The 12,623-nt window shown below is 39.2% G+C and overlaps 3 protein-coding genes across 4 annotated transcripts in view; 1 reads left to right on the forward strand and 2 right to left on the reverse strand.

Annotated features, from left to right (window-relative positions):
- The window catches only part of prnpb (prion protein b), a 103,686-nt gene that overhangs the window by 5,088 nt on the left and 85,975 nt on the right, over positions 1 to 12,623 (forward strand). The window lies entirely within an intron of this gene.
- sprn2 (shadow of prion protein 2) lies at positions 179 to 4,560 on the reverse strand. Its single transcript, XM_007254959.3, has 2 exons — positions 4,384 to 4,560; positions 179 to 2,625 (listed from the first exon to the last, which is right to left on the reverse strand). The coding sequence occupies exon 2, from the start codon at positions 2,607 to 2,609 to the stop codon at positions 2,175 to 2,177; it is 435 nt and encodes a 144-aa protein (XP_007255021.2). The 5' UTR covers positions 2,610 to 2,625; positions 4,384 to 4,560; the 3' UTR covers positions 179 to 2,174.
- Positions 5,718 to 12,199, reverse strand: rassf2b (Ras association domain family member 2b). 2 transcript variants are annotated; one of them, XM_007254961.4, is made up of 10 exons: positions 12,019 to 12,199; positions 10,137 to 10,244; positions 9,960 to 10,035; positions 8,953 to 9,098; positions 8,757 to 8,851; positions 8,380 to 8,522; positions 7,984 to 8,137; positions 7,046 to 7,167; positions 6,446 to 6,543; positions 5,718 to 6,217 (listed from the first exon to the last, which is right to left on the reverse strand). In XM_007254961.4, exons 2-10 carry the CDS (start codon positions 10,193 to 10,195, stop codon positions 6,151 to 6,153), a joined length of 960 nt encoding a protein of 319 aa, XP_007255023.3. In that variant the 5' UTR covers positions 10,196 to 10,244; positions 12,019 to 12,199; the 3' UTR covers positions 5,718 to 6,150. The 2 variants fall into 2 exon arrangements, with proteins under 2 accessions (XP_007255023.3, XP_007255022.3); XM_007254960.4 differs by having other exon boundaries at positions 10,137 to 10,273; positions 12,019 to 12,162.

Here is a 12,623-nt window from a genome sequence, read left to right on the forward strand (position 1 = left end):
ATGTGGTAGCCAGGGTTTTATATACATACATATATATATATATATATATATATGGGGGAAAACAGAGGTAGGGAGAGAAATAGATAGAAAGATAGAGATATAGAGATAAAGAGAGTAATAGAAAGAGAGAGAGAGAGTGGTTAGATTTAGAGGTAATAAGAGGCTGGAGGACAGGAACTCAGAGCTCATCAGTGTTTATTCAGTCTGAGCAAAAACATCATTAATAACACACATACACACCATCCTACTGCACATTATAACCACAAGAATAATAACTAACTGCATTATATCACGGCAGCAACCATTATAATAATAATAATAATAATAATAATAATAATAATAATCAGAGCATAAAAATAACATATATTTGCAAAAAATCACTGTAAAATCAGCCCTTTAAGAACATCACTGGCAAATATAAAAACATTAAACCAGCAGAAATAATCCATCACATCATATTCACACTCTTATAACACAGTGAGAAATTAAAACAGTACAAAATAGTAAAATAAATAGGATTTCTTTCTTCTAAACTTTCAGTTCAATTTTCTGTTCAATTTCAGCTCCTCAGCTTGACTGACTGCTGAATATTTGATTATATTCATGTACATGTTATTTTGGTGTATTTGTTAAATATATATAAATAATAACCAAAAGCCTACCTCGCGTTCCGTGACTTTTGCCATGATATGTATGCGTGGTCTCCTGCACTGGACTATTCTCGCCAGAAGCTGCCGGTCCCCATCATTACCCCCTACTGCTCTGTCCACTGTGGGTGGTAATGTTGTCTACAACAGTTTTTAAGGTCATTTTAACTGTTAATTATGTTTACAGATGTGTTAGATTGTGCCCTGCACTTTACCACCTTCTAAATAACTGGGCCACTTTGGGTCTGTCTGAATATCTCATGCTTTGTTCCCTATTGCCTACATAGGGGACTTAAGTTACTAAACTGAAGAGTTTTTTTGAGAGCTTAACTTTATTACCCAAATTAACGCCTGAAAAGAAAAGATTTAAAAATAGATTTAGGCAAATCAGTACACTGCATTTAATGTCTTCATGCTATTAGCATTGATGCTAGTCAATACACAACATAAGCGTTCACTAATTTTAAGCTTAAACATTTCCACTCTATAATGAATTTAAACAGCAAAGAAACCTGAATTAGTAAAAAATGAATTACTGAAAAGTTACAAAAATGTTCTTACAATAGTGCCTCACTGATAAGAAAACCCATGTGAATAGAAATATATATAAATGTATTCAATTAAATGTATTTGTATATTTAATATATTTGAAAATGTGGCCAAAATATGCATTATTTCGTAATATAGTGCAACGATTATATAATTTTAAAATATATTTAAAATGCATTTGAAATGTATTTCACATATTGATAAATACATGACTATATATTTCTTTTTGGCATGGAAATAGGTCTTTATGCAATGCTTTTGAGCAGATTTTAAGAGCAGGTCACTAAAACAACTTATAATCAACATACGTTTTATGATTAATCTGTAAACCCAGATTCAGTTGATTAATTTTGAGTTTTGTTTTGGTATCTGAGCTGAGCTAACACTGGATTTAGACAAAAAATCACCCACCTCATCCCTGCAAACACCAGCCCACGGAAATGTAATACATTTGCTTCAGAAATCTGTTAAAAACATTATTAATGGATTAATAATGCAAAAATGTAGATTTTTTTTGGCTTGCTCTGGCTGCTGCACTTACGCAGATCTCCACAGCAAGGAAAGTGAGGGGGCTTTCTTCATTAGCATGCTGACCCACCTCTACACATCAGACACCAAACCTTTCTTAACTAATCAACTGATTTTGGGATCATAGATCAAACATGATATTGTACGTCATTACCAAACTAGTTCTTTAAGTTTATAGGCACTAAGTTAAAGATATAGAAGAATTGATTAGATGCATTTTTGCTTTGAGTACTTTAGCATTGAATGCTATTGAATGCTATCCTACAGACAATCAGCACCTGACATCATCACCCTTACCGTCTGTCCATTAGGCCACGCCTCTTAAATCTCAACCCTGTTCCAGCGTATGATTACCTTTATTACAGTTATTATAGTTTCTATAGTTGGCTTTCTGCAGCTCCGATGATCATCAGATGATTGATGTTAGCATAGCGACACCTCAAGTTCGTTTCAGCCCAACATGAAGATGCTAAGCACCGATCCGATTATGAGCAGGGTGTTCAGGATGGGCCCTGAGCTGCCTCCACCCTTATAGTACCTCAGATCAGAGCGGTTGTAGTACCCCGGTCCGTCGGGGTGGTGGTACCGCCTGTCCTCTTCGGAGTAGTCATAACCGTAGCCGTGACCGTACCTTGGTCTTCCCAGAGAGCCGAGGCCGTAGCCGATAGCCGCCCCGCCGATCGCACCAGCAGCCGCCGCCCCGGCCATCTTCAGCCCCTGCTTAGAGGAACCCTTGCTCTGAGTGGGCGGAGTCTTGCCTCCCATCCCTACGCCTTTTCCCCGCCCACCGAACATGCCCCCTTTCTTCCCAGACGCCCAGGGGCAGAGAGAGGCCACCAGCAACATCCACACCCAAACCAGCGTCAGCGTCCGGCGTCCCAGCATGATCACCTGATCTCACCTGCAGAAAGAGACCGACAGGTTAGGTTAGAGGACAATGGCCACTTTAATAGAAACATTTTTGTGTAGCTCCACCTATTGTAGGTGCTAACTTAGAGACAAAAACAAAACTGTGTTTTAGACTCCAGGTGTTTCCAATAAAGTGGCCGATCAATGAGTGGAAGCACAAGGTGGTAGTGAACAGGTGTTTCCAATAAAGTGGCCAACCAATGAGTGGCAGCACAATGTGGTAGTTAGTAGGTGTTTCCAATAAAGTGGCCAGCCCGTGAGTGGAAGCACAAATTTGCATATTGACTGTTAATATGTGTATATTTAAACAGGTTGTTCTTGTTACTGCACCTTTAAAACTGTTATATAAATATAGGAACACCCACACCTGTATACATTGTGAGGTGCTATCTTGTGAGGTTGAACAGTCACAATAAGAGTTAAATACTCTAATCTGCTTAGATCTGCAGATTCTCTCGCACTGTGTGATACAATGTATTTCACCAACAACCCCCCCCCCTTCACCATATTACACAATTACAGTGGGAGGGGGGGAGGGGGCTTCTCGCTCTGATGCACTTCAATAGAACAAACAAAACCAGCAGGAAGGCACGAGAGAGGAGGTACATTCTAGATGTGTTCTAATAACCACATCCAGAAACAACTCTACAACTCGCACAGTCACATGACCCTCAGCAGCTCTTACACAATGGGTAATACATCCATCTCACATCACCAGTACAGACCTATACTGGGCATCAGCCAGTCACACACAGACCAGTTCAGCTCCATTACCTCATTCAGCTCATAGTAAACAGGGAGAAAATGAAGTTTATTATTAAATTCTCTGTATATGAAGAATATAACTGGGTGTATTATCGGGTTTACTGGTCAGTAAACAGCCGTATTGTTCTCCTGTATTAAAGCAGATGAATAGAGAGGATCAGGTTCCCCCCCACAGCTCAGCCCATCTGTTACTGTGAGCTGAGGGGAAGTGTAGAAATGAGTCGTGATGTGTTTGTGTTCAGCAGCATCACATTATTGACTTAGATATAAATTATATTCAGTTATAATAGTATATTTGTGCAATATAATATTAATTAAAATATGAATTCAGTTCAATTTCAGACTGTGTTCCGATATAAAATAAATAAATGATAAAATATTTTAAAGCATGGTGCGTTTTAATTCCAATGGAAATGAAATGAATTTTATTTTATGTTTTTCTTCATGGTTTGAACCCTGTATCGGATCTGCACACTGCATCAATAAATTGGAATGAACAGACCAATATAACTGCTCTAAAATGAAAAATTTGTATTTTACTTTCGTCAAAAGTAAATTTTTTGTTTGCCTTCTTTTGTAAAGTCACCATTTTGGAGATGCATGTTTTCATTGTAAAATAACAATATATGTATTACAATACTGCACACTATAAACAGTGTATTCTTGTCACTTTATTTTATTTTTTCCAATATGAACAATTACTGTACAATCTTACATATATTATTTCTTACAATGTGTAAATCATGACTATAATAATAAAATGTTAATATTCTAAGACTTTTAATTAATACATTGAGATCATAACATCAAAGGGCTAACATATAAAAAAGCACAAAAAATATCAAACTAAATGATAAAGAATCTAAAAAATCATAAAGAATCTGAAGAATAAAAAATTATCTAAAGAATTATAAAGAATGTAAAGAATAAAAATAATCTAAAGAATCATAATGATTGATAAGTGAATCAGTCTGATTGATCGTACCTGTCTGATAATCTGATGCTCCTCTCTCTCTGGTCACGAGCTGATCTGTCTCTTCAGTGTAAATCCAATCCACACCCTCACTGTCCCGCCCCCACAGCTGTCAATCAACACACAGCAGCCAATCACGGCTCAGCACCAGAACAATAGCAGTGCTGTGGCGGAGGGGCTGCTGGTACCAGAGGCTCTGGTTGTGAAGATGATGGTAAATACTGGACTGGATGATCAGCATCACTTCCCGCACCCCTCCCCGTTACTCCGGCTGATCCCGTAGTTATGGCAACAGGCTGCTGACATGGCAACAGGGTTTCATAGTTATGTTACGATATTTAAAGAGGAAATAACTAAATGGTGGATTGGTTACTGATCAATAGTGATTGATGGAGCGATTAGAAATGGAATGATTGAGCAGCTTAATTTACTGTCCATTTACAGATCGATAGATACTTTACTGAAATTAATAAAAAAAATAAAAAAATAAAAAATATTCACCAACCATTGTTTTGAAATCTATGGTGTTTATGTTTGGTGGTTGCTGTGGTATTCCTGGTGTTTTTTATGATGTTGCCAAGTAGTTGCTAGGTGGTTGCTAGGGAGTTTGATGACATCATGCTGCTAAATGTTGGCATAATTATCAAGCTAGGTTGCTATGGTGTTTCTAATGACGTTGATGTGGTGCTGATAGATAGGTTGTTGCTATGGTATACCAGGTTATTTCTATGCTCTCTACCTGCTAGGTAGTTGCTTGGTGTACTGGTCACGAGATGTTTTAGAGTTGGAAGGTTGTTGCTATCATGCTACTAAATGGTTGATATGGTACTTGGGTTGGTTGCTCTGGTATTCCCATAGATTCTATGGTCGCTGCCCGGTAATTGCTTGTTTTTTCCTATGTGTTGCTAGGTATGTTGCTGCCATCATGCTGCTGTTGGTATGGTGTTAATTCTATTATGCTATGTAGCAGGCAGGTGGTTGTTGAAGCATTATGCTGCGAAGTGGTTGCTATGGCATCAAAGGTGGTTGGTAATTTGTTGCTAAGTATGCTATGGATTTGCTAAGTGGTCGCCAGGATGTTGCTGTGTGGTTGCTGGGCAGTATCTGTGTTTTTTTGTGTAAATTGCTATGTAGTGCTATGTGGTTGCCATGGTGTTGCTCAGTGGTTACCATGGTGTTGCTAGATGACTGATATAGTATCCCAGGTAATTACTAGATTTTTGCAATAAAGTTGCTTAGTAGTTTCTATGGTGTTGCAGGGTGGCTAATATGTTATCTCAGGTGGTTGCTATGGTGTTGCTAGGTTTTAATATTTTTCCTCAGAGTGAAACACACTAAGACGTTAATATTTATATAAATATATTTTATTAACAATTAAAAAGTACCATCGTTATACATAAGCCAAGAAACTTACTATACACTGTCACTTAAAATTACACACTGTACACAACATAACATCACCAGCACTGTTACAGTTTTGAATATTATATTACACTTACAAATATAATTCTGCACAATGATTCATACATCTGTAGAAAAATATACTGTATTTATCTAACACTGACTGTAAATGAATGTAAAATGCAGTTGTCGTTTTAATTAATAAGTTATTACTGCTTATTAATTATTTGTTAGGTGTGTTTGACCTGATTAATAACTGTAATTAAACAAGTATTAAACTATGTATGAACATTTGTTACGGGGTAAATGGTAGTTGTGTAAATCTCTTAAAATGATATTAATAAGAATGATGAGAAAGACAGAGACAGTATGTAGACTCTAACACACCGTCTCACCCGCCAAACTCTGCATGTGCTTCTTAATAACACTGCGCATATCACTGTACCTGCACACACACACACACACACACACACACACACAGTATCCAGTATGAATTATTCAGAATTTATGATAAATTATACATTATGTACTATGAATTGTTTATTATCTATTCAGTGTTTCACATATCCTACACGTAATTCGGTAGCCAGTATAAATCATTAAGTATCTACTGTGCATTGATTAGTCTCCAGTATGAAACTTGTGTACAGATGTTGTAGTTTCTGTGGTTTACCTCTGTTTCAGTTTGTTCATCTCTCTAAGCTCCTCCTCCTTCAGCTTATTAATAAAACTCTGCAGCACTGGCATCTCCAGCTTAATATACTGCGCCACCTGTAACACACACACACACACGGTTCAGTACACACCACTGCTGGTCTGCTGGTTTCCTGTGGCTGGTAGTTTCTGTTTCTCATCATTTTCAGAATTTAATTAATTAATGTCATTAAATATTGATAATATTAATTAATATTAAGTAATTGTCACATTTTCCACACTAATAATTACATTAACAAGTAACATTACATACAATTACTCCTGTATTACTCCTGTATATAACTAAAATCACTATAATCACTATAACAACTATAACCTCAATAATTACTACAATGTCTATAACCTCTATAATCTCTATAACAACTAAAACCACAATAATTACTATAATCACCACAACCACAATAACCCCTAAATTGCTATAATTACTATAATTGCTATAATTAGTAGAATTGCTATAACCACTGTTACAGTTATATAACCACTATAACTGGAATGCTTATTCTATAATAACTATAATCACTACAATCACTATAATCACTATGAGATGAGAGTATCTTACGTCGTAGGTGATCTCCTCCACCTGGTCCGGTTCCATTAGAAAGATTTTGCTGACCTGTTCACACGGACCCTGCAGAACCCGAACGGACAGCGGGTGATCATCTCGCTTTAGCTGGACCCGCTCTGAACACAGAACCATAAAGAACCAAACAGAACCAGGATGTCAGTACAGAACCAAACAGAACCAGACTGTCAGTACAGAACCATCACAGAACCAGACCGTCAGTACAGAACCATTACAGAACCAGACTATCAGTACAGAACCATCAAACAGAACCAAACCGTCAGTACAGAACCAGACCGTCAGTACAGAACCATCACAAAACCAGACTATCAGTACAGAACCATGACACAAAACCACACAGAATCACACCGTCAGTACAGAACCAAACAGATCCACACAGAACCAGACAGTCAGTACAGAACAAAACAAAACCACACAGAATCACACCGTCAGTGCAGAACCAGACTGTAAGTACAGAACCAAACAGAGCCACATCAGGACAGAACCATTCAAAACCTCACAGAATCAGACTGTCAGTACAGAACCATCACTAAATTGCAAAACTGTAAACACCCATTACGAGCAGAAGCAGAGTCTGGGTCACCTGATCCGGGCTTGTTTGTGTTTGCAGTAAAGAGCTGTGATAAATATTTAATGCAGAATTAGAGATAATTGTCTTTGGATCATAAAGCAAATGTTGCATAATAAATGGCCCAATATCCAACACTCCTTTCATAACATTCCACTTCTGTTCACCATCAACTTTCCACTTACAACATCTGCTGCTCATTCAGCTGCTCATTCACTGTTTCTTCCAAAATTAGGAGTATTAAAAGAATTTTATGCATTGCACATGAATATGCAAAAAATTAAGGTATGATTAAGATAATTAAGTTATATAATTAAATTAGCGTATCCACAGATCTATAGCTCACCTCCGCTGGTGTGCAGGAGGAAAAGACTGAACTCTTCTGGACTGTTCTCGATCTTAAACTTGTTGAGAAGGACCCGAAGAACCTGCACCGTCGTCATTGAGCTGTTGATGCGAACGTTAGTGACGGAGCCATATGCTGGCGTGAAAATTGCCGTCTGAGAAAGGACAACACAAAAAACAGTAAAATGAGATCTTTACACATTTATACCAAATTCTTCTCCCCACTTTAGCTGAGCCAATAATCCCCCCACTCATAAGGACCTACTGTACTCTTTCTCTTGGACTCCGGCTGCTGATGGAGAAGCAGCATGACCTACTGTACTGAACTCTACCAAACCCATGATCTGTAGATCATAGTGACAGTTGGAGTATAGTAGTAGTAGTGTAAATCTCGTACCTTGTGGTTATAGTAATGCCCATTAAATGAACATCTGTGTCTCCTGATTCGTCGATGGTTGCCAAGTGCTGTCCGCCCACCAAGTCTCCTCACACCCACATCACTCCTGGTCCTCTGCAGGTGTGCTGACTCCTCCTCCTCACCTGTGACATAGGGCACAACCATAGCCAATCATTCAGTCACTCCGTTAGCCAATCAAATCCTTCAGTGAAACAGCCACTCAAATGCATGACGTCCAGCAGCATATCAAAGCAGTCACTCTAGTAGCCAATAAGTTTTTCCAAAATAGCCAATCAAATCAAATTTATTTCCCTCATCACAAGAGCCAGTCAAATCAGTCTCTCCATAAGGCAATCAAATTAATCATATTCACTCACCTGTCTCTTCTGCTGTCTCACTGTTGTTGTCTTTTGATTGGTCCACAGGGCCTGTGACCTCAATGGTGGGTGGAGCCAGTTTTATTTGGTCTTTTCTAAAGAAGAGGATGTAGTTTTATTAACGATGTTAATAACAGTGTTAATAACAGTTTTATAGATTTGCATTCAGACTGTCAGTAAAGTATTAAGAGCATACTCAGACTCTGCAGGGCTTGTGCCATGCCCCTCGGGGGAAGGACCAAGTCTGATTGGCTCCTTGCCATCTTGCATCTGCAGTCTGATTGGACGCTGCAGTCCCCAGAAGATGTTCAGTAAGCCCTCGATGATCAGCTCTCCTTCCTCCTGCAGTACAGAACACTGTGATCGGTATAATACTCTGATTACCGGGCAGAGTGTACCAGAGCTGCCACAGCCATACGTCAGTGTCCGGGAGTCGAGTAGAGTCTTACTTTCATGTGACTCTCTGGGTTAGTAGGATGGCCCTCCCTCTTCACCATCCCTGACCCTGCATTCACACTGGCAGGCGATAAGTCGTTCCCGTTCCCCATGGGCGTTTTTAGTAAACCGCTTATTATAATATTTTATGTAAGATCACTGGATACTGTATTCCTCAAAAATATAAATATTTTGACACAAAATACACAGAAATCTGTACAAAAAAAATTGTACATTTGAGATTTCAGTGTATTTTGCGTCAAACTGAATATATTTGTGAGAAATAAGCTGTTTGTGTGAGACAGACATGTGGATTGAGATGCAACATTTAGTTGCCAAATAAAGGACAATTCCGTATTATACGGGCAGGGGGGCAACCCTGGCTACATATTGTGTCCTCCCACAGGAAATGAATGGTCACCAGTAGCTCTTTCGTCCTCCACTGTGAATGTAGGGTAACTATGAGCAATGCTGGCCAGCAGAAATCTGTTACATTAGCAGTTAGCATACTCCTCCAAACGTGTTGAGCTCCATTGGTGTCTCGCAGGAAGACCTTGCTTAACTATAGTGAGAGAAACCAACAAGTCCTAGCTTTGGTACATCAGCTAACAGATGCCTGTGCCGGCCAGCATGGGGCACAATAGGAGTGATGAGGGGACAGAGCGCCACCTACTGACTGTACTCCCCCAGAAAGAGCATGACCTACTACACTCTCTCTCGGACTCTGGCTGCTGATAGAGAACTGCAGTGTAAACATGTGTTACTGACCTCTCTGTGGCGCAGCTGCAGAGCCTCACCCTCGTAGTAAAGGTTGTAGGTTTTGAGGTGAGAGAGTATCACACTCCTGAAACACAAACATCACAGCATACAGACCAGAACAGCAAAAACTCCACAGCATGCTTCATTAAAACAGCAGTAATGTTGAAGAAACGAGATGATACGTACTTGCTGATGAATTTATTTTCACCTATCTGCACCTGCTCCGAGTCCTGCTCACCAGCCATTATCACCACCACCACCTGGTGCCACCAGAACCACCAGAACACTGCAGTACTGTTGAGAGGAGCAGTAGGACAGTAGATCTGTAAACATGCACGAAACGAGTCTTGTGATTCACTTCATGACTCCAAAAACAGCTCCAGGCCAAAAACAAACACACACACACATATACACACAGTGAGAGTATTTACAGGGTGAACTTCAAAATCCCACTGAAAAGCCCTACTGCTCTCTAGTACACTTTAAAGGGGACGTATCATGCCTCTTTTTACACAAGTAAGAACACTGTAGGTCTATGCTCTAAACAAAACATGTTCATGAAGTTCTATACACAAAATCACTCTCACATAAAGTGATCTCACAAGCTCTATTCTCACCAGTTTCAGTCCCTTTTCAAATGAGCTGCTTAAGGCTCTGTCACCGTTATGCAAATAAGCTGTTGCTGGCGACGAAACTCATTATTTAAAAGTACATCTGCTGACTCGACACAGACAGTAGGTACAGATCCCTCCCTCAGACGAAGTCTGCTGGCTAATCAACAACTCAACGCAAAGAGACTAAAACTTAATATGCTTATCTCCCTGGTTATAGTGGAAGTCCCTATTATTTTGTTTCTAAACTGAAAGCAGAAGCATTTCTGAGTGGAAAAGGCACAAAATATTGTGTTTAATGGTTTAACAGTGTGTTGGAACGACCATCCCTGCTAAGCCTAAAAATATATATTCATTCTAACAACTGGGGTGTCAGGTCACTTTTCACAGGAGTTCTTCTGGCCACCTCACACGTCTTTATGTACTTACGTCACACGTACAGCTTCTAAAAGAGGATTTGGCTTGGTTTTAGTGAACGCGAGCAGCTGGTGGAGCAATGGAGACTTCAGAAGGGGAAACTCAGAGCTCAGTAGCTCATTCACCCATAGTAAAACCAAAGGAATGAAGAAGTGAAATTTTTGAATGAGCGCACTCTCTCTCTCTCTCTGACTGAACATAACCTGGAATCGGATTTATTTGCTCTGAAAGGAGACTGTATCACACCCGCCCAGTTTAAAATTGTTCTTCCGCATGCTCGGTGCAATTACCCATTCTCACCAGAGAGGGCCCTAAATACCAAAACTTACAGACATCAGCTTTAAATGCTTCTTTATATGGTGTAGTAAATAATGTTTTAAAATTGTTCTATGTAACACCAAAATGGATTTAAAATGTTCATCCCTACTAATGATACTTAGGGTGTTCTTCAGATAAGGTGATGGTTTCAGACAGAAGCTTAAACAATCAAAAACAATAACTTTAAACTATTTAGAGTTCGAGTTCTCTATACTGTATGTTTTATTAGAGACCCTAACACTAACCCTTGAAGCCACCTAGAATCTGTTAAGCAACACCATATCAGTCACCATGGATATCATAGCAACCACCTAGGATGCCAGAGCAACCATCCTGTAGCTACACCATGCAGTAGCTACCGTGTGGCAAATATATGACTGTATTGTAACAGCCAAGAAACTGCCAGGAAGTGGAAACCATGTCAGCTGCATGCTTCTATGTTGCATGTATTTTGTGTCGCAATGTGTCTTGTGTCGCAATGGTGATGGTTCTAGAAAGAAATATAAACAGTCAAAGAACATGTGACTGTTTAAATGGTTCTTCTCTGTGACAGATGAGCTTTTTTTTTTTAAACTAAAGGTTTTTACAGGTTATACTCACTGAAGAACATCTGAAGAACATCCAAAGAACCAATCTTTTAAAGAGCACCTTCTGAACATCAGGTGGAGGTTCAGGATCACCATGAGGTCAGTGTAAGGTTAGAGGAAGCAGGCAGGACTTACTGTAGGCCAGACGCTCGAACCCGGAGGAAGATAGTGGGTAACAGGTGCAGCAGAACCAGAACCGGTACCGAGGAATCGATCTGTCCAGAAGAACGTGTGTGTGTGTGTGAGTGGCCCCTCCCTAAGAAGTGTTCACACAGGAAGTGGAGGCTATTTTTTTCACTTGCATTTGAACTTCCTGTCAGCAGCAGCAGCTAAACAGAGATACACTGATAACTCACACACACACACACACACACACACAGGAAACACTCTGCAGCACACACTCTTGGACTGCAACTAACGACTATGTTAGTAGGCGACGACTCTGACGACTATTTTTTTTTTATTAGTTGATTAATCGTGATTGTTTTTATCATGGCCTCCATTTGTGTTTCCACTGCATCTTCCAAGCTAAACTTTTAGATATCTTGACATAGATCTTATATCATATTATAGGTGATTCACACCTGCAGAATGTTTTTATTTTTTTAAGGAAATTCTACTTAAATATGAATTCAGATAGGATGCAAATAACAGAATTTATATGTAATTTTTAACAATGATCAAAAATGTAATCAATCTCTTCTATTGTGAGGAATCTCTTCTACTGAGCGGGAATGTAT

The sequence above is a fragment of the Astyanax mexicanus genome, chromosome 20 (assembly GCF_023375975.1).
Source record: "Astyanax mexicanus isolate ESR-SI-001 chromosome 20, AstMex3_surface, whole genome shotgun sequence".
NCBI classification, from domain to species: domain Eukaryota; kingdom Metazoa; phylum Chordata; class Actinopteri; order Characiformes; family Acestrorhamphidae; genus Astyanax; species Astyanax mexicanus.